This window comes from Ixodes scapularis, unplaced genomic scaffold, assembly GCF_016920785.2.
Source record: "Ixodes scapularis isolate PalLabHiFi unplaced genomic scaffold, ASM1692078v2 PGA_scaffold6__148_contigs__length_123643588, whole genome shotgun sequence".
In the NCBI taxonomy this organism is placed as follows: Eukaryota; Metazoa; Arthropoda; class Arachnida; order Ixodida; family Ixodidae; genus Ixodes; species Ixodes scapularis.
In genome coordinates this window covers 59213289-59236111 of record NW_024609881.1, presented here as the reverse complement: position 1 = coordinate 59236111, position 22823 = coordinate 59213289, and the positions used below count along the sequence as shown (strand labels likewise).

Genomic DNA, 22823 nt, shown 5'->3' with positions numbered 1-22823 from the left:
GAGATTAGATTAATAATACAACATTTAAATTTTTAATGAACACACACGAAGAAAGAGAGAAAAGCATCCTTCCACTAGCAGAAGGCAGCCAATATACTAAGCCTCTTTAATTGGAGTCATTATCCAAAATCCTTGCCAACAAAATTTTTCAGGGCCCTGTCACACTGAGCAGTATAGAAATAGGGTTGCATGAAAGAAAAAAAAAACTGAACAGAAACAACTTATACGATGTCGTAGATTCCTAACATATATCGGCGATTTCATTTTCCTCCTATAGGGCTAAATCGTTGTCAGCGAATGAAGAACATCTTCATAAAATGAAGGGTGGAAAATACTCCCCGTGTCAAGTTTTCTAGCCACAGTCATTAGTTGATGTCGCCCCGTAGCAACTTCCGGCCCTTCAAACGCTGTAGCACATTGAATAGTGGCATATCCGGCGACGCCTCGTCACACACGAACGAAGGTAAACAATCAAGATGGCGGAGTGTTCCAAGCGTTGGGCCCGCCGTCAGCGCGGTGTGATAGGGTGGTCGGACAACACATCGGCCAACACGGATTCCGGGTGACAGCAATGTGTTGCCCTGCTGTTCTTGTTGCCGCGATGTGAGAGGGTCACCAGAAACGCGTTTTTCTTGTGTTGCCTCAGTGTGACCGGGACTTAAGGGCGTCGAATCAATCAACATTGTAATCTTTCTTTCGGTTCAGTTCGCTTACGACGGACGTACTATTACTCTAAAAAGAAAAATTATTTGTCACGTTTAATGAATTCAGCTACCGTTTGGTAAACGCTTTGATGTTTCTTCAATTCGGTATAATGCACATAATTTGTTTATAGCGATAATAAGAGCACAACCACAATACAATATATTTTCGTTGTGAACTTGCAACCTCGTTGCCTCTCCAATGACAGGTGAGCTGCAAGTTTCTTTCAACTATCCCTGACAGCTTAAGGAACATGGTGCCGGTATTATGGTAACGCTTTTAGCGTCGTCATTCGTTTGGTGGATTTAGCTGCCTTTTAAGTGAACTACGATTTAAGTAACTACGATTGGAAGTAACATCCCCGTTAACTGGCAAACGATGCATTCAAAGTTAGGGTGAAATAATAGCATAGGAAATGTCACGGGTCCAAAGGAAAATAAAGGTTCGATGATGCCAGCGCCTAAGAAAGTTCAAGCAAATACGTACTTCATAACAAATTCCATCTGCGCCTCACTACAATGCGAAAACGCGAAAGGCGGTCCACGTTTCAGTACAGGACTCATAATGTATTGATCTGGGGACTTGCAGGCAAGAGCACCAGGATGATTCGGGACTTTTGTCCAGGGACCACTTCCATCGTCCATGCTCCCGAGCCTGCGAAAATAATGTTCATGCTATGAAAACCATCTAATGCTCAGCACTATAATCAGGGACAAATTAGCAAACGCAAAGCAAGGCTCATTATGCTTACGCTTTTTATCGGCCCATAATGCATTGTCCGTAGCGATGATGAATGGTATGGGATTTATTAACGGTGACTAAAAAAGCTTTTCCCGGGTGGTACGCTTGGCACATGTGTTTATGGAGGAAGCGACAAGATACTTACAAATGCCCGATTTCGTGGGTTATTGTGGTGAATCCATAGAACAGAGGAGGTTCTTCCTCGCACATAGCCACATTCCAGCCTTTCACGCAGACCATTCCAGTATAGGCGAGACCTGGAAATAATACTCCATCTGTTGCTTACGAAAAACGTTCAATAACGTTGCTTTCAACCTGTAAGAATACGCTGGGATGTGAAAAAACCCCTTTTTGGAACAGCAGCTATTTAGAATTATGAGACGTTCAGCCACTTAAAGTTAATATTTAGCCGAGGCATGACCGCTTGCGCAAAAGTCTCAAATTCCAAGGAAACAAGCCGTGTCTAGAAGTGGGGCTGCGTGCTTACAGGGACAATTTGTTTTCAGAAAGGTACAAGCAAAGCAAACACACAAACAAACATCTACAGTTAATTTTTTCAGCGCAAAGCTAAATTACGAATTACTAAACGCTGAGTCTTCGGTCAAGTGTAGCGCTCGTGCTCGAACCTGATGCCAAAGTTTCACAACTTGCTGACTCAAATGTTATGAGCAGTTTTAGGAAATTCTCAATAAGACGATGGCAGTCGACGAAGTCCAGCAACGCATGAAAATGAGTGGCGTCGGCTGCCAAAAACGGGAGTCATTTAGCCAGTGTAAAATTTAAAAAAATTGCTTCTAACTTTCGAATTCGCAAAGAGTGAGTTTTAAAACTTTGGCATTAGGTTGTACCGTTAGAGCTCCATTTGGAAGGCACTAAGCGTTTGGCAATGCATAGGCTGTCTTGTCATGAAAAACACTTTTTTTGCGGACACGCGTACACTTCAAGTCTTACAGTTTTACGTAGAATAAAAATGTAGTCATAATTTGTTGTTGATTTTCGCGGTTCGTGTTGTAGAAAGATCACCACGAATAGAAGTGAAAATTTCAAGAGATATTTGTTGAATGTGATTTTTATGACCATCATCTGACGACAACCCTTCATGTCAAATTTTATTTCTGAACTAAGTGGCCAAAACGTGCTTTAAAAAGATTTTGAACTTGACTTTCTCCAACTGCTTCAAAGCAAGAAATGTTAATTTTATTCAGTCAAGGTCATCTTCTGTGAAAACTGATACCAACTTAAAAATCCCACTCAGTGATTCGTGTTACTAACTAGCAGAAACGGCGAATGTCCATCGTTATTCGTTAAACATCTCTCGGAAATAATTGGTTAAACTCCGATTTTCTCAAGATTCAGCATAAATGTGTGGTCCGGAGCACCTTCTGACCCCACCCTCTTACCGTTAATATCAGAATATAATTTCTTATTGTACTTGTCACGTCTCCCTAAGCTGCGCCTGAAATGCAAATATGAAAATAATAATTATGCGCATTCCTGCTGCTGTGAACATTAATCACGTGAAACGGTGTATGTACATATAGTTTGTGCTTTTTAGGCTTTACATGTCCTTTCTTAGAAAAGCAGTGAAAGCTACATTTATGCAGTCTCTGCAGGTGAGTTACACGGCGATGGGGACGTAACAAAGAAGCTGTCACAACAGCCTAATACTGACAATTTGAGATCACTGGGATTCGCATAAATAAAGGGTCTTAATATCCTCGGAAATAATACATGAATAACTTCCAGCATGCAGCGCGTATTAGACTAAATTATGCACATCTACCCCTCGTTTTGAGGGGCAACGAAGCTTTTTTACACGTCTCTTGTCGCGTTGCCGTAAAGCCAAGTTAAGCGGCACTTAAAAAAGAGGGCATGTTACAATTTCGGATTGAAATGCTTTTTACACAAGCTTGCTGGAACGAGTCGGACCGAAGTACGAGGGTAGCAAAGGTGGCGATGCAGGCGAGTTTGTTCATCACTAGGTAAGGTAAATACAGCCCAGAGACCACGAAGACAAGGGGGAGACAGATATCAGCGCATATGTGTCCTTTCTTGAACACATATCGGTTAGACAGATATAAACACATATGTGTATAGCTAGATACCGCCTCCTAATAACTGAACTATGCCGAAATAAAAATAAAGATGTCTGTTTTTCAAGAAAACATGAAAATGTATTATTGCTTTGAACCCGTAATCTAGATGGTACTAGCATATAATGAGTGGAACACTTATCTGCCAGTATTACGAATGAAACGCATGACATAAGAAAAACATATCAAAGCTTTGCAGGTCACGTTGTGGAGGTTAAAACAAATCATCCTCGGGTGTTTTTCACCTAGCAAAAAACTGCCTCCTTACAAACATTTACTACGCCCAATTTTAGGATATGGGAAGGTTGTTTATGATCGAGTAGACTTTTTTCGGTTTTTTGTTAAGGTTCGTTGTTCTAGCGCTCGTGCTGGGTTCTCTATGCCGTTCGTGTGTGCGCTCTCTTTACCTTCTCGTGTGCAAGGACATAGTGAAAACATTCCGGAATCCAACTAAATCAAACGAAGTGAATGTAAATATGAAATCGATTTATCTTCTAGTCTAGTTTTGACGAGCGTTTGAGTGAAACAGCCTCGTGCATTTTTAATCAAAAGTAAAATCAAAGGCCCAATGGTCATATTATATATAAACAGGACAAAAAGGAAAATAAATACAGCTTTGATGCCCTTGATATTTATCGTCTTCATTTCCAACAGTGAGTTTTTGGGGTTTCGATTCTCCAGCATTGTGGCACATATTAAGCGAAGAATCAGGTTCGCTACACATTGAAACGGGCAGCACATCAGACACTGTAGAGGAAACGTTTTGCATGTCGCCCAATAAAGGTGCGTAAAATAGAGGAAGCCTTGGGCATCTCTTGTCACCAGGTAGATAACATTTTACATAATGAATCGAATTCAAAACAGAAAGCTTTTCGCAAGATGGGTGTCGCATTTTCTTAATGCGTAGCAAATCATCTCATTCGGTATTTGCTCCGATTACAAAAAACATAGCAGAATGGAACTTTGAATTCCCTCACACTTTATATTTTTCCCAAAAGTCAATATGTCTTGACTAGAAAGAGATTTTGGTTGAATGAAAATGTAACAGAGGAATTCAATTCCGTATTTGCAGGTCTCTAAACAATTCCGATCCAAGAATGAATAGAAAAGCTCGAAAGACCTCGCATCAAGTGCGTTCATCCTGGAGGGGATTCTGTTTTCAAATACCACAACTTGCAATGGTTTTGTTTTCATTCCATATTCATTTCGGAAACATTTCGATATATCCTACTGTACACCCAAGAAACACTACTAGCACAACGGCTTCCGTGTATTGGTAAAGTGTTATTCTGCTTCGAAAAAATTAACGACGTAGTTACGGGGATCACACCATATGGGGTAAAGTGTCGAAGGCGGCTCGAGTATTCGACACGGGCACTCAGTGATCACTCGAGATTGGCTCGTGAGAAAAAAACAGCTCGACGAACATTTGAGTAGTAGTTTGCGTCTAATCACTGCGGTACAGTGAATCGCCCAACTGTACAGGGTAATTCAAGGAGAGGCCAGGCTCTTTAAATCGACCGCGAAATTCGGTTCCTTATCCTATCGTGCTACGGGTTTGAGCAGCGTTGGCCACAAATGGTGCATTTTTTTTGTAAAATTTACAAAGAGCGAATTGAACTGAGGAAAAACTAAAGAAAGAAAAATGCTTTGCGCCTATGGAAGCGCAGCGACGCCATTGGTCTTCATACAACACGGCGCCGTTTCGCACAGCAGAAAAGAGATGGCGCAACGAACGCCGCCAACGAACGAGCATACGGCGCCGAGAGCCGGCGTCTTTAGCAGACGATCTTTTCGACTCAAAAGCGACACGCGTTCCGCAGGCGGCGACAGCGTAGAAAGTACAGTTCCTTGTTTGCTAAAGATGTCGTATGCTCGTTCGTTGGCGGCAGTTGGCGTCGCGACCGCTTGCGCCATCTCTTATCTCCCGTGCGAAACGTCGCCGTGTTGTTTTAAGACCTGTGGCTTCGCTGCGTTCACATAAGAGCTGAGCCTTTTAGAGCGCAGCTCTTAGGGGCCCATTCCCGGCTTCAGCGGCGTCGCCGTCGGCGTAGTAGAGGTCACCCCAAGGTTATGTGACCCCCAAGGGCATCACAAGGTCACGTGACCCCCAAGGTCACCGCACGATCACGTGTCCACGAAGGTCATCCCAAGGTCACGTGACCCCCAGAGGTCAGGTGACTCCCCAAGTCACGTGACCCCCCCAGAGGTCACGTGAGGTCACGTGACCCCCCTCAGGGTCACATGAACCCCTCCCCCGAGGTCACGTGACCCCCTCCCCCGAGGTCACGTGACCCCCTCCCCCGAGGTCACGTGACCCCCCGATGACGTCATCGACACTGATGACGTTGCCGTCATCCGCATCGTCATCGTCATCATCACTGATGACGATGCGATGACGTCATCGTCACTGATGATGTCATCAGTGACGTCACCGATGACATCGTCACTGATAACGTCATTAGTGACGTCACTGATGGCGTCACCGGCATCCGCATCGTCATCAATGACGTCATCGGTGACGTCACTTATGACATCACCGGCATCCGCATCGTCATCGTCATCATCACTGATGACGTCATCGGTATCCGTCTCGTTATCGTCACTGATGACGTCAGCAGTGACGTCACTGATAAAACATCGGCATCGTCACATCGTCACTGATAACGTCACCAGTAACGTCACTGATGACGTCACCGGCATCCGCATCGTAATCAATGACGTCATCGGTGACGTCACTTATGACATCACCGGCATCCGCATCGTCATAGTCATCATCACTGATGACGTCATCGGTATCCGCATCGTTATCGTCACCGATGACGTCAGCAGTGACGTCACTGATAACGACATCGGCATCGTCACGTGACCCACCCACCCAGTACCCTTCCCTCCTCCTCAAGAGCTGCGCTCAAATTCGGCGTTACAGGGAGTTGTAAACGGCTTTCACTTTTTTCTTTCTTTACTTTTTGCTCGGGTAAGCTCGCTTTTTTGTGAATTTTATAGAAAAAATGCACCACCTGTGGCCCACGCCGTACAAAATCGGAACGCGATAAGATAAGAAACCGAATTTTGCGGTCGATATAAAGAGCCTGGCCTCTCCTTGAATCCCCCTGTAGTAATACCCCACCGGCCTTTGCCAAGGTTGTGACACTTGCCTGCCTCGAATCCGTAATAGAAGATCATGTGGCCACTTGTTCCGGCAACGAGTTGAAAGCTAACTGTGCTCGGTTCTGTACGAAAAACAAATTCTACGCCTGCTTTTGAGTTGAAATAAAAGCTAATTTGTTTTGAGAGGTTATGGAAGTCAAAGATATGATCTCAGCAGTGCGTAATTTATTGTTAAGTCCGAAAATTGTCGCACGACCGCCGTAATCTATCACATATCCTTCGGGAGCATTGAATCGCCATAAGGAACTGGAACATGTTATCTCTCCCTCACGGCGCAACTAGACCTCAGGCTCAATTACGTGATCTTGCTTACCCAACGAGCATCACGTAGAAATCGGCGGGCCTTGCGAACGTGGTGCTTGCAGTGTATGGTCCAAAGGCTCTTAGTGACTCGATCGCTGCGATTAGGTTATCTTCCTCCTCAATAAAATACTCCTCTGCTTTCGTCTGTAAACATAAAGAATTAAACGAGAATATTTATATTTTATTACTTTTTCAATCAGAAATTAGACCACCGTTGAAAATGGTGCTTGGTTATCATCGAAAAGTAGTACTTCCTAGATGCAATGATGTTTCTAGGTCTAATTGTTTGTAAAATTGTGCAATACTTGGCATTGAGTCTTCTAAGTAAAATAAGCTAAAAGAAACATACGGACCTTTGGAAAACGAATTAGAAAGGAGCTAGTTCTGTTTTTACAACGCCATCTGTCATTACAAAAATAAAAATTGTACAAAATTGAAATATAAAACGAATGGTTACTTCGAAATAAAGCCAACGGCTTTGACTGCGCGAACAGAAGCGATTTGGTCAGACAAATCCCCAATTGCTTTTGATTGGCACTATCACATTGAGTCATATCTCATTCTTTTCTTATTCATTTCCACAGTGTTATGTAATCGCGACATTAAAACAGTGCAAGGTCATGGCCCAAATAAGTCGTTTCTTTGATACCGTCACCGAACCATAGAACCCTTCTTCGCAACACAGACCGACGCTCCTTTCTTACCTTGTTCGGGGCCCCAACATACCACCAGATATAAGATATGTGTACAGGCACGCACTAGCACCCTTCCCCTCCCCTCCCTCCTCTCAGGCTTGTTCGAAACTATTTTTCTGCATTCGATTAGAGGGATACCTCCTGTTTGCAACAAATGTACCTTGGTTTTATTTCTCACACATCACACACTGGTACAAAGAATCGACTGCAACTTTTGTCACACACTCATTTCTCCGACTAAAGCTCTCAGCAATGCCTATATTTCATAAAAAGCTTGAGCATAGTTCAAAAATGAAAAAAAAAGCGAAATGACGACACTGTGAAGACGTACTTCATTCTCCCCCAGTTTTCTGACTTTTTTAGCCCACTTGCGGCCTCGCGCGCGTACGGCTCCCCGGTTTCCAACTTGAAGCAAGATGACTCTTGTTTGGACCTCGTCTCTCTCGATGAAATGAACGAACGCGAAGCGTATCGGGTGCGATCTTCCCGACGTGGCTTTAATTTTTCGTTGCCATGCCTCCAAATAAATGTTGGTTCTGGATCTCCTGTTCCCGTGATGGTGCTACCGTTCCGGTGGAAAATGCCCTCACTCAAGTCGCATCAAAGTAATCAAGTAATCCAATAAGCTCCGGAACACCGACCAATATACGCACCGACGCAGAAACGCCCAGGGGCAAGGGATGTCCGAAGGCGAAACAAAGGAAAATGCCGCGAGCTTATGAATGACGCCCTTAGCTGGCTGTTTCTTGAATATGCGTTTTAGAGCCCAGCCCCCTGAACAGAAGCCCACATTTTTTGCGCTAAAATGAAAATGGCGCCCGCGATGAGCAGCTTGAGAAAACACGACGCGCAGACCGCCAAAAAGCGCCTGCTCAAAATCCGTCATGAAATTTTCAGGGGTCAAGGAAGGAATCCCAGCAAATGTGAATGTAATTATAGCCCTTCAAACGCACGGGCAAAAGTTTGTAGCTAGCCGACCCGACAACAGAAATCAAACGGCTGCGCTAGGCACTCCGTCAATTACAACATGCAGAATTACAAGTTGGTCACACATGTAAGGTACTATCGGACAAAAATGAAATGCGAACAGAGGAGCGCGTGGCTCGCGGTACAGGCTGCGCCGCCTGGAAGTGAGCCTAGGGGCGAGGGTGCGTGAACTACTTCGATGTGTTCACGCCCCTCGATTGGCGCTCCCCCAGCTTCGGCAGTGCGCCTCTCAGTGCGTTGAAAGCTGTCACCGCTATCTTTGCCTGTTCGGCAAATGCGGCGAGCTTCTTTGCACCGCACGCGCAGAGCCAGCAAGGATAGCGGTGATAGCTTTCAGCACACCAAGAGGCGCACTGCTGAAGCTTGGGGAGCGCAGAGGGAGGGGCGTGAACACGTTGGAGTAGGCCACGCACCCTCGCTCCTGGGCTCACTTCCAGGCGGCGCAGCCTGTACCGCGAGCCACACGCTCCTCTGTTCGCATTTCATTTTTCCCCGATAGTAGAACAAATAAAGTCTCGTCCGGAAAAAAAAATAATTTTAACTGACGACAGCCGTTGCGTGCCATCTCGTGTTGCGAAGGCAACTATTCAACACGAGGGTATCAGCGGTCGTGGACGATGAAGAAGGGCTCTGCTATTTTTGTCTTTTTGTGGGCGTCGTTGTCTTGCGGAGTGTCGGCTGATGAAGGAACCGCCGGTGGCTGCGATGAGCGCCTTTCTCGATACATCGAATCCTTCAGGCTGGCCAACGTGGGTACATCTGCTGCTTCTTCATCTGGCACCTAAAGGAATCTTAGTGTTTTTGTTCAGCAAACTTTGCTTAATACTTTGGAGGCGTGATAGATATAATAATTTGTAAGGAAACTGCAGAGCAGGTTTCGAGAAGTTCCTTCTTAAACAACCTTGGCATGGGTGTATTCGGGTTGGGTGCTGCTGACGTTTTCAGCACCAAGCGCAGCTGGTCCCTCACAAGCCTCTGCTCGCCTGTTGCATGGTTATGGTCGCCTATAAGTAAAAGGAGCGTAAATGTGCAATGGCATGTTAATGGTCCTTAAGCATGCACCTGGTGGCGCTAATAAGAGTAAGTAAGAAACGATATAAATAGCAGTGGTTTCTATCATGCATAAAGAGACCGACAAGCAGAAATCGAATATAGCAACTTACGGGATCTGCTTTTCACGGTGTCCTCTTCAGTCAATATCGTAGCCGCGTATCCTAATGAGTTGTAACGGCAACGAGACGAAACCATTCCGTTTGCTTTGTGCCGTCTTTAGTGACATCTGTAACCTTCAACGTAAGGGCGCTTTTCTTCTCTCTGTTTCCTTTATAAAAAGCCGGACATCATCCCTGACTGATGTCTCACTGTTGATTGGGTCGTGTTCTACTTCGGAGTGCAACGTTCTTTTCTTGAGTTTATGACTCAGCGCCAGCGTTGGGGTAACGCGTTACAAGTGACGACGTTACCGGTAACGCGTTACTTATTTTCGTTAACACATAACGTACTCGTTACTTCTTTTCAAAACAGTAACGGGTAATGTACTTACGTTACTAGTTACTTTTACTTCCTAAAAGTTTAAACAAAATTACACAAATATTCTTTCGAGCTTCAAGGCGCGAAGCTAAGTGATTTTTTTGCGTTTTTCTTCGCTTTTTTTGTGAATATTTGGGTGAAGCCATAAAAAGATAAAGTAATTATGTTCAGTGTCTGCATGGACATAATGTTACTAGAAATATGGCGATTAAGTACACCTGTAACGTGAAATTATCAAAACATATCAATTCATAACTAAAAAACAAAAGCCAAGATAACGTGCGTTAGTTTATATCGGTAACTGTAACACGTTCCTTTCATTTCCAATTAATCGAATTGAATTGGCTTTATGGAGACACTAGGCCTATGGTAACAGGACAAAAGGCAGATTAGCTCTGCCTGACGCGGGCCTATCACCCGTTTACAATGCTGAGCAGGCGAAAAAAACAACAATGATCATTAAAGATTACAAGAAGATAAAATAGCACATCAGCAACAATCAACACAGCATGTTTTGTACAACGCTTATACAATCGTCAGTGCACTTAATACTTTGGAAATAAATGAGACAGGTAATTCAACTCATACACAATGAAAATATAATCTAAAAGTATTTACTCAACATGACATGAGACAAGGTCCCGCTGTAGAGTAATTTTAAAGCTGTGTTTTGTTCCACAACCTGAGATTGTTTTCCTAACGGCTGGTGTTTTATTTAAGAAATCAGGTATCAAGTATGCTAACTGGTGAATGCCCATAGTTCGTCTTAGACCAAGTTACTTTATAGGAGCCGTGTCGTAGATTGCATTGTGTATTACTAGGAAGATGTGCGTCAAAAAACAGTTGAAGCCTTTTATTGTTTTCAGTGGCAAGAAAACTATGTTTAAAATACGAAAGCCGCTTCCACCCTAAGAAACGCCCGTACGTCTACTTTCCCGCACAAAACATGAAGAGCCAGTCACCGCAACTTGCGGAGGCAGCTCAGCGAATGACGATGCCGAAACATATTTTTAGACCTAAAACGCTATCCGAGTTGTGTCATTAATCAATGCAAAACGTCAGGCTTGCGTTGCTTAATGTCACAACTCAGACTGCCTTTTTTGGTCGAAACATATGCTGCGGTATCATCATTCGCTGAGCTGCCTGCATAAGTAGCGCTGATTGGTTCTCCGAGTGTTGTGCAGGAAAGTTGACTCACGGAATTTTTTTAGAGTGTGCAACTCCTTGTAAAACCGAATTAGAGCGCAGCTCTTGAGGAGAAGGAGGGAAGGGTACTGAGGGGAGCGTATACTCCTCCCTCCTCCTAACCTCCTCATCCTGCCTGCTACTGCTCAGAGTCACGCCAATGGCGACTGCGACGGCGAGGCCTTCGGCGTAACCGTGAGGTCACGTGACCCTCGTGACCTCACGGGGACATGTTACCTCAAGGGGTGAGGTGACGTCGCCGGGGCCACGTGAACTTACTGGAGTCACGTGACCTCATGGGGATCACGTGACTTCACGGGGTCACCTCACCTGACGAGGGTCACGTGACGTCACGAAGGTCATGTGACGTCACCAGTGTCACGTGACCTCACGGAGGTCAAGTGATGTCACTGGTGTCACGTGACCTCACGGGGGTCACGTCATCTCACGGTTACGCCGACGCTGCTCAAGCCAGAAACGGGCGGCTAAGATCTGCGCTCCAAAAGAATGGTGCTGTGTGGTCAGTATGCTCAAGGTTTTCTGTTCAACGTATAGCTTTTGCTTTTGCAAAATAAACAACCTATCAATATTTTTGTTGCTGTTGAACAAGAAAACCAATAAACAGTAATGGAGATGAAAGTAACTAAAGCATTGTGCAACTGACGGTTTAACCAGCATGGAACCAGCTATCTAATTTTGTATAAAATACCAATAGATCTCAAGCTGCTTGCATGCATTTTATTTATATGAGGTGTCCAGCTTAAACTTCTCCTAACAACTCATAAACGATTACACGCTCGATCACCGAGTCTTGGAATTTTTAAAAACAATTTCACAATCGTCAGGTTTACCTCGTGGCTTAAAACTTGCATATTTTGTTTTCGTAACGTTTAACTGAAGGTGATTGTGGTCAAGCGACACCGATAACTCGTTGAGCCATGTGTGAACCGTAACTTCTAGATGATGTAAAAATGGACGAGAAAAAAAAAAGCTTGTATCGTCGGCATACAAAAACTATTTCAGGAGTGTTTACGATAGGTACAATATCATTAATTTAAATAATAAAAAACAGAGGACCTAAAATAAACCGCTGTGGAACCCCATGCGAAATTTGTTCTGGCTTGGTACCGGTATCCATTAAAACACGTGTATTGTGACCGGCAAGATAAGTAACTACGTACGTACCAACACCTCGTATTCTATAAAACGGTAGTTTCTCATACAATATATCATGCTTAGTGAAATCAAACGCTTTTCTAGTCTAAAAATATTCCAGTGGTAAATAGTTTATTTTTAAAATGTTGATTAATTTTCTTTGATACTAAGTAACGCCAGTTCTGTTGACTTTTTTCTTGAAAACCGTATTGCTGCATTACAAAGACATTTCTATGATTCAAAAATTTGCAGAAGTGCTTTTTATCTGATGTTCTAATACTTTAAAAACCAAAGGAAGTACGGATCTGAGCCTACAGTTTTTAATGTTGTCAACAGAACCAGGGCTTTGTGCAAAACAGCAACTCTTGGAATTTTCGTGCCATGGGGTAAAGTAGTAGTTGCTGATGCAATGTTACATATAAGCTGCAGAGGAGAACACAAAAGATGGGCGACAGCTATGATTGGTTTGGCCTTGATATTTTCTGCTGTGATGATTAACGTATTTCGTTACTTTTTCTCGGTAACGCCTAAAATACTGCTGCAGCGCCCACAATGCATCTCAGAAAACAGAACAACTGAATTCCGAGTCCCGACTTTTGCCCTACCTATTTCCCCGCTGAATTTAGCGGGAACTCACGTCACGTCACTTTACGTCAAGGGACCTATAGAAAAATATTGTTTCTCCGCTAAATATAGCGGGAAAAGTGATGTCATGTGACTTGGTCACGTGACCTTAACGAAATTTTAATTTGGCCACTAGATTTAGCAGTAAAATTGACGCCACGTGCCCTCAACACCAATTTAGTTTCTCCGCTAAATTTAGAAGAAATGACGTCCCGTGACTTAGTGACACATGATCTACATATCAATTTAGGAAAAAGTCGTCTAAGTGGGAAGGGTAAATAACTTGCGGATATTTTTATCTATTTTACTGCCATGTCCGTTGTCATCTTACACGAATTGCTAAAGGTATGGTAGTTTATATAACTAATAATATTTTCATCATTTACCTATAATATAAATCACTAAACTGAATATATTTTTGCATCCGGCACAATTGTGTAAACCTGCTCTGCAGCACTATCATATCGAAAACAAAACATTGTATCAAGCTGACCAATACAATATTCTTCCAAACCAGAAAACATGAGCGTTAACAGCATGGTGGTGAATAAATTCAGGACGATTTAAATCGTGATTTCTATTATGATTTCTATAGTGCTTTGATTTATACCTGCTTCACTACAATTAATTGAATAAAAGCATTTCCACAAAACTAATTCCAAAATAGTTTCATAATTTACCATTTTTCTATCATGCGATGCATTGTATATTCATTGTGTTCTTTTTAAATCAATTAATCGCTGAAGAATACAAAAATCTCATAACGCACTCATAAAAAAAATCTCATAACGCACTCATAAATCTCATAAAGCAGTCGTCTGAGCATATCGCAGCCACACGATATTAAGCTGTTTTTTTTTTGTTCTACAAAGTCAGAGTTTACTAAACAAATGTCACTTAAACCCTGCTTCAAATTTACAGTAATTATTTCTTCCGCATTATTTTCAGTGGTAGGATGGATTTATTAGTCAATCTGTGATGTTCAAAAATACATCTAGTGATCAAATGCACTAGTTTATGGCTATACTGATGTTATATAATTTAATATGGTATAACGCAAATAAATCTGAATTAAATCATTGGCATCGAATAATTTATAGTTAAACAAATAGTTATTGTTTTCCTCTCACTCGAGTCCCCTTGGCAAAGCGTAATCTGATCGAAACGGTTCTAACTAAAAAAGTCCACTTTAACTGAGAAAAAAATTTTTTCTTCTAAAACGTTTTGAGTTTACAATTGTGTTGCACTCTTGGCGGCAATAACAAGACTTTCAAACTTAGAGATACCAATCTTTGGGGGTTGAACAACCAATACGCACCTGAAATCCGAGTATTCCAACAAGCTGGAGGTTTATTCGGGGCTTGCGAACCGTCTTGAAGATAGCATTCACCTTCGTGGAAAAAATAAGGCATTCGAATGGGTGTCAGTAATCGGAGCACGAAACCCTCAATAAGCACTTTTTGTTTGGTCAGTGAAAACAGATATTACTAAATTATTTCCGAACAAGAACAAATGTTAAGCATACGCACCATGTTCATTAGCCTTATGATGTATCGAACCTGTAGGTGTTTGTTTCCTTGCAGGTACTTGTGTATTACACTGTCAAACATGACGTACATTTCAGGTCGCCACACGGCGGGTGGCTCTGCAGTGTCACCTAGAAGGTTTCAAATGATGGTATGTCCTCAGTGCTTCTCGAGTTTAGAATTCACCTTGTAATCTTTTTTTTTTTTTTAATAATCACGATGCCAGATAAGTTGATCTTGATTTTTGTGCAAGATAGTGAAACAGTCTCCCGAATCAAATGCTTTCAAACTCATTATATCATCAAAGTGCGGCCTCGAATTGTAGTTACTCGCGCAGCACGTGCTGATGTCTACCGAATTATTTCAAAGCAAAAACCTCAAGCAGAAAAATTCTGAGGGTTTCTACTGTGTACAGAAAATGGCATCATAGTTATAAAATGGCTAGTATGTATGCCGCGCATGTAACTTGAATTGCAGCCTGCTCCTTGGTGTTTGTATAATTGGTTGAAGGGACTGCTGAGGAATGTTAAATGTTATAAAAACAAAATAAGCTTACTTCTTGGCAGTAGACTTTCATCGGAACGGTCTTCTAAGGGAACTGTAAACATAATAGTGATACTGAATATAAAAAGTAATCGAAGTCAAAGGTTATAACTTTTCAAAGGCATGCTTCTTGAGCAAAAGTATAGAAGAACAGTTAGTGTTTTGCTGTAAATTAGTTTTTGTTTGTTTTTTTTTCTTTTTTGCTGGCCCGTTTTTGCGGTTTTTAGTCGTTAAGATATCTTCCAGATAATTTTCACAAATAATTACAATATCCGATGTCAGCGCATGTGTTTACCTTAATGCCATCACCTCAAAGCCGAACCATGCCAAAATAGAGTACATATTTTTTTTCGTTTGAAAGAAAAGGCGAGGAAGTGATATTTTTGACGTGTTACCTAAACAGTAAGTATAATTAAGTAAAAATATAACGGACGTTATAATTGCCAGTATATTCCGCGTCCTAAAAATTATTTGTACAAACATATATGCTCGGAACCCTTGAGTGCTACCAATTAAATTATTTAGGAAGAAGTGAACGGCAACTTTGAACGCACTTAAGCTGTGTTAACTTGAATATAAGGATATAATAACTTTTTTCCGGCTGCCAAACGAGTGACCCCTTCCGTTAACTGCGAAAGTGCTAATTATTGGTACGATTTGAGGTCATACATACTCTGATACTGAATTCTCTTAAGCTCAGGTTACATACTCAGATCACTAATACAGGAGCGTTGAAATGATGCAAGTAAAAAAAAAATAATGAAATACTGAGGGGCGGTGGCCTCTGCAAGCACTTCTTTTCATTTCCCAATGACAATTAATTAATGCGATCATTTCGCCACGCTTTAAACGGAATGTTTTGTTAGAGAAAAAACGGGAGGGTAATTAATTCATCGAGATAATAAATGGCAATCAACTGAGAGCGTACCAGAATTGACACCGCAGGCGAAACAAACGCTGGAGAAAAAAATTCGGTCGTATACGTTCAACATTTCTAATAATTTTTGCTTCGAGAAGTCTAGCCTTCAAAGGTAGAATTTTCAAGAAATATCTAGTGTAGTGTTTGATTCTGTCACTTACTTTCCAAGTGTATCGGTTCCTCAGGCGTCGGGAGCGGAAATATTCTGTGAGGGATTCGGCCGGATTTGTCATGTATTCGCAGTGGCTCAATTCCGTGTGTAAAGTTTAGGTATCCTTCCTGTTAAAAAAGTGAAAGATTTCTGAATATTGCAAGCATTGCCCGTTGCAGACTGTTTTTGAATCGCGAACCAAACATTTCATCCTTACTAAAAATTCAATTGGTTAGGAAGCAATATATGGAGAAAGTATTCTAAATATTTATTTTAAAGTTCTCATAAATAATGTTCTTTAGACGCTGTGGCGATGTGAACTTCCAATATGCTTAATACATCTTCATTTTTTCGAAACTTAAAAAAGCGCTGCAGGTTTATAAAATGTTCGCGAAAATCTATGTAGTTAACAAATACAGGATTTATAAATAATGATTGCATAACCTCCTGCACATTTGTATAATCGTATTTATTGTTCCTATACGAATATATACTTCAAAAATATTTGTACATACCATTTTGATTCCCACACTTGCTTCAGTAATTGTAAAGGAAGCCTTGTGTTCCAAATTTGCATAAGCACTATTACGCATGTCTGTAGTATCCACCTGAAAACAACATATGAGTAAAATAACTGCGAAGTGATCTTCATAATAGTAGCAACTGAAATGCTGAACGGTTATTTTTATAGCCAAGCTATTTATGGCTAGGGTTTCGTTGATTTTTTGTGTGCGTCAACAAAAACTCGGTTTCGAAATTTGGTGCAAAATTCCTTCATTTTATGCAAAACCTTATGTCTCAACACTTGGATATGCATTTTCAGTAGATTAGTTATCAATGGGCTCCATTTTCAAGATCAGTAGACTCTCAGGTAGATAATAAAGGTTTCTCAAAGATTTCGCGCTGTGCGACCCGCGTCGGCTATGTCTACTCTCGCACCGCCCTCTCCTTGTAGTCGCCCCAAGAGCTTGCGAGCCTAGTTTCCGTTCATTCCGCTGTCCCGGATTGGCGGTCCCGTCGCGGGTGTCTACTTTCCGCCGGGTGGCGGTCGCGTCGCGGGTGTCTTTTTTTCCTCCGGCTCGTCACGGTGACCACCGATCAAGACAATAAATATGGTCGTACTTTTGTTCAAAATTCTTTGACACGTCTGTGTCGTGTGCGAAACATTTTATAAAAAATCAGTAAATGATTACGTTCAATGAATTTCAACAAGACACAGAACGAATATCGGGGCGAATGGTTGTATAAATCATCGAGGTAGAAAAACGTTCTCAAAGAATGCAAAAAAAAAAAAAATCGTGGGAGACGGCACGTCATTTAAACAAATGTGCGTTATTTGCGTTATTAATAGCAGAGACAAGTCTGCTTGAATGGCACTTTCAAATGTACGAAAACTTCCAAAGGCACTAGCGGACACATCAAATAACTTCTGAGTGAATAAACAGGTAGAATGTTTATTTTCTAATTAAATTAAGTGAATTTCAATCAATGAGGCGGAAGCATGCTTCCTTGTGAAAGGTAATCTTTCCTTACCAATTCGTGATTCACCTCTCCATCCCTAGCCTCGGAAAAATACAGACGGTCCCCTAAAACACTGGATTCTTCCAAGTCTATGACGTAGTCTTTAGAAAGTTGAACAGCGCCTCTTGAGTTTTCGCTTCTGCTTTCAATCAGAACCGGATACACGACACCTGGAACGTAACCGCTCCTGTTATCCCACTGTTCCATACTTGCAGGAAACTTCTCGGTACAGAGGACGAAACAAAACGTTGGTCACAAGTCACGGTGTTTTTTTAATAAAATAATTTTTAATAGATCTCGTAGCAAAGTTCTCTGTCACAAACAAATTACAATTAACTCAACAAAAAATAAGAAAGCTCTTCTGCAATGACAAGACGTTTGAAATGTAATGGAATAAAAACAAACCACGGGAAGCAAGCCTATACTCATGTGAATAGTTCGAACGGAACAAATTTGGAAAATCGGGGAAAGAGGGGGGGGGGGGGGGGGGGGCATCTTCTACTCGTGCTTCGTTATCACTAGTTATTCTTTTATATGCATTTCTTAATATGCAGCTTATGAGAAGATATCCTACTTCTATAGACTTCAAAATGCTATAAGAGTGCCATACCACATAAAACAAAGGAACTGAAGAATTTAGATTACCTTGTTGTTGCCAAGTTTTTTAATATTGATGGTTATAATCCTAATCTTTTATACCACGCCTACGTTCCTGTTCTTGGGAAAAACTTTCGGAGATCTGTCAAACTTTTCGCAATTCAGCGCTCTAATTGTACGGCGCCATGATGAATGAAACATCGTTTTGGGACGGTCACATCCATTTGGTAACTCCGATTGTACACATAATCTGAACAAACGGAGGCTAAGAAAAGCGCAAGAGTAATTTTCTCAAATGCCCAACTACGTGAAAGGATTTCTGGCAGTATGGAACTGGGAAAAAAAAAAACATTACGTTATTGTGCATTCCGTGCACGTACAATGCAATTGGCGTTCCGCATTAAAAAGCCACATTTGCATCCTCTCTTATTTTGTAGGTGTAACAGGAGGAACCAAGTGCATGGTCTTTATGCAGACCTGACGTACGTCAGACGTTGATTACGCGAACAACTGCTTCGTGTATAATTACCTCGGTGTCGCTTTCTACATATGTGTGACGCCCTTTGGCCGGCTGAACTGTGGAGTACGATGCCATTAGAGCTCGTCTGTGACTGGTGCTTAAAGATCCTATCACATACATATTTTAAAAGTAATCCCGAAGTGTTCACAAACGACCTCACAGGAGCCAAAGCGTCATGCTCCCGGATGTCGCAACCCTTGCGCTTCGTGCTAGAATTCCCGGTCAAAATTACGATGGAAAGCTCGTACTTTTGGCTCCTACCACCACCGATGCAACACCGCCAGGATCCTGGCCGCTGGCATGGAACTTATATGACGACGAAGTGCGTAAAAAGACGGACAACGTTTTTAGAACGCGGAACGTGGCTTACGTACTGCTGGTTCCAAACCATTCTTTGGAGCCAGCAGTACTTAAGAACGCTGCTTAAGCTAAGTTGCTTTGACAAATCTATATAAAAAAAAGAAAAAGTATTACCATGTTTGGTTAAAAGTACAAGAATTACGTGCCAGAGCTATAAAAATATAATCACTAGATTTGCGTTAGCCTAGTCGCAATTTTATTTTGCTTGTGTTGTTGAAGACATTTGGATGTAGTACCGGGTGCATCAAGTAGCGGGCAGACTCTGTAAATCGACCGCAATATTCCGTTTCTTAACAAATGGCGCTACGATGTTCTGCAGCTTTGCTCACAGGTGGTGCATTTGATCAATAAAATTTGCAAAGAGCGAACTTACCTGAGGAAAATGTTAAAAAAAAAGGCTGAACTCCTATGGAAACGTAGTGAAGTCACCAGACTTCAAACACCTGGGCGCCCGATAGATTGAGGAACGGTGGCTTCGCTGGGTTTCCACGGGAATTAAGACTATTGCTTTCTTTACTTTTTCCTCAGGTAAGTTCACTCTTTGCAAAGTTTATAGAAAAATTTGCACCGCCTGTGGGCAACGCTGCACAAAGTCGTAGCGCGATGGGTTAAGAAACCGAATTTTGCAGTCGATTTAAATAGCCTGGCCACTACTTGATACAGCCGTTAGAATACCAACGTATTTAAGTATCCGAATTAACCCCTCCTGGTTATCGGAAGATATAGTGGCATATATTTATAAGAGGCCGCTCCTTCAATCATTCACAACCTAAGTGAAGGGCCGGTTGACTGACGAGCATCTCATTATTTCTTCTCATCCAGTAGGATTGAAGCATTGGAGGATAAGAACACAGAAGAAGCAATCACGAAGCAAGAATCAAGGTTATATTATTAAGACACACCCTGCGCGTCTTATTTGTCAGCGACTCTGAAGGAATCTATGAATACAATCAATGCAGTATGTCTACCCAAGCCTATTTAAACCCTGCGCCTTTCGGGGGTATGGTGCATTCCGTAATACAAATTATTTCTCGTCTGCAATATTGTGTGTGGAATTTCCATGATAACTGTTTATCGTGCCCAAAAGCTCGGAGGTTTAAGCCCAGGAGAAAAGTAAAATTCGATATTACGTCACTAAGAAAAACGCCATGCAGAAGGGTCTTCGTAAATAGAATCAATACATCACCGGCGTGAGCAGTAGCAACGCTGAAAATAATGAGTGTAGCCGAATACATTTTCCGTCGCAAAAACGTGCGTAAAGGAGAGAAAAACACTTGGAAATGTAAGAATGGCTATGTCAGGAACCTTTTTAAAGGGTGAAAAGGATAAGTGCCCTTTAAAATTTTACACAAAATACCAGATATTGAAAACAATAAGTCAAATGTCGTAAGCAGGAAGTTGCATTTATTATGTTGTTAAAGACAGCTTTTTTCACGAAACGAGCATTAACAACGCAACTCACCCTTTTCAAATGTCAGAGCCATCTCGTGGCAGTCTCAATAGCTCCAATTTCTCCGCACTAATGACGGTTATAGAAGATCAAGATCGTCTACCTTGAAACACTCCCGACTTTATGAATCAAAGGCCACTTACGAGGACCAACTTGTTAGAATGGATTCTCCTCTTCCCTGCGGCACGCTTTCATAGGCGCTCGCTTCTCCAAGGGCGCGGAAGCTGCGTAGCGCCGCCATTAGAGCGTCGAGTTTGGCTCTGAACATGGAACGTAAACTATTTTTTGAAAAAGTCCGATTGAAGCGTGTCAAAAAAAAAAAAAAAAAAAAAAACGTTAGCGGTTTGCTTTTCGCGGTGGATTCTAAACATGGCTTCCACTTGCATCACATCAGCGGCCATTCTGGTGGCCATTGCTTGCTGAGCACGTGGCTTCTGCATCACTGCACGAAAATAAGTATGTAATATGACGTCACATGCCGGCCACACATAAACGCCGCGGCTAACGAGACAAGCAAATATCACGAAACCGGCCCGTTGGAGACGCGGAAGAATACACCAGGGGTTTTCGACAAATGGCTTCCTCAAATCCCTCGTCGCTCCGATTAAAAAAAAAGTGCGATTCCATACACTGAATAGCATTGATGACACGTAAAAGTGAGATTAAACAATCGTGTGCTTTAATAGCGGCATCTCACTTTCTGCTAGGGAAGGTGAGAGCAGCTCTCCAGGGCTACGTTTACTCAACTGATTTCTATTGACTTTCACGACCGAGTAAGCATCGCGCGCGTCTCCCACGGGAAGGCACTGGACCAGGGCCCCACTAGCCGAATTTCTCATTTTATCTTTGTAGTCTTTTCTACAACGTTATCATCTTGTAACGTATCGCTCGTTCATGTTCGGAATGTTTTAGAATACAGACTATGTACAAAAGAAGGTGAATTTGGCAACATTGGGTCATTGGTCTCTTGTCGCCGTCTCGGGATGGACGCTGTTCTTTTTGCTTTAGTTAGGGGTGCGAGTTCATCTTATTGTACATTTATTTTCAGTTTTTAAATGAACCAACTTTTTCATCCGTGATAATACAGTAATGCCTAAGGATAACACCCAAAACTGTAGGAAGACTGGGAGGTATCCAGGACTGCCCGGTAGACGACGCCACTGTGTTCAAGCATTGTAAGCGGTCGCTGGCGTGTCAAAACGACCATTCCCCTGGTCGTTTTGGATCACTAACCTAAATCCACTACACCGTAAATATTTTAACACCCAAAATCGTGTTAAAAGGGTGTTTTTTTAACCAACACCCTTCCTACACCCTTTTTACACGATTTTGAGTATTGGTGGGTGTAACATGGGTGTACGAGAAGGCTTACACCCTACATACACCCCTCTTACACCCCTATCACACCCACAATTTGAAATATGCTCAGGAAATCGTGTTAGAAGGGTGTAGGCACTCGTCGCAACACCCCCCGTTCATAAAGTGTAGAAAGGGTGTGATGGACTTATATGATTTCAAGGAGTCGGAGTTAATCACGTCGAAGGAACCCTTGTCTACGCGAGGAACCGGTAAGGACATCGTGACATCGATTGATCGTCATCGCGGTATAGCAGCATGCGCCCCAAATCGAGGAGCTAGCTATGAAATGAGTCGGAAAAAAAATGTCGCCTGCATTAGCAAGCACGAATTTTTATCTAATATGTGCTTTAAGCGGTGGATTTTATACTTTGTGCAATACCAAGACGTAGCTCAAATTGCTTGAAATTATGTAGCGATGCATCGGTCCGACGTCCTGTCAAAACTTCAGGACATCAACGACAACGTGCAAGAATGCGCGTCACATTAATCTTACACAAATCCGCTTTCCCCTCTGTTCGGTCAATATCATTGTCATCGACGTTGTTTTTCTTCACGCCAGAGGAGAGGCCAATCATTCCTACCAGTTTTTGCCCAAAAACCCAGCGCAAATGACGATGAGCAGTGCTCTATGCTTCCGTCCTGGTCAAGTGGTTACGGACGTCCACACACTTTTCATTCACACGGTGTGAGA

The 22823-nt window shown here is 42.3% G+C and overlaps 1 protein-coding gene across 1 annotated transcript; it reads right to left on the bottom strand.

Moving 5' to 3' along the window:
- Window positions 1-1584: 1584 nt before the first annotated feature.
- On the bottom strand, window positions 1585-20644 carry LOC120836148. Its single transcript, XM_040220659.2, has 10 exons — window positions 20510-20644; window positions 17859-18016; window positions 16841-16933; window positions 16336-16453; window positions 15269-15310; window positions 14716-14843; window positions 14505-14576; window positions 7021-7154; window positions 2844-2899; window positions 1585-1700 (listed from the first exon to the last, which is right to left on the bottom strand). The coding sequence occupies exons 1-10, from the start codon at window positions 20556-20558 to the stop codon at window positions 1585-1587; spliced, it is 966 nt and encodes a 321-aa protein (XP_040076593.2). The 5' UTR covers window positions 20559-20644.
- Between the last annotated feature and the right edge of the window lie 2179 nt (window positions 20645-22823).

Excerpts from the sequence above, each read along its gene's own strand:
- LOC120836148 (XM_040220659.2), bottom strand. The coding sequence starts at position 20,558 with ATGTATTCGGCTACACTCATTATTTTCAGCGTTGCTACTGCTCACGCC. Across the intron at positions 14,844-15,268 it reads TGAAAGTCTACTGCCAAGAA|GTGACACTGCAGAGCCACCC; the intron begins GTAAGCTTATTT and ends GAAACCTTCTAG. Across the intron at positions 14,577-14,715 it reads TCATAAGGCTAATGAACATG|GTGAATGCTATCTTCAAGAC; the intron begins GTGCGTATGCTT and ends TTTTCCACGAAG.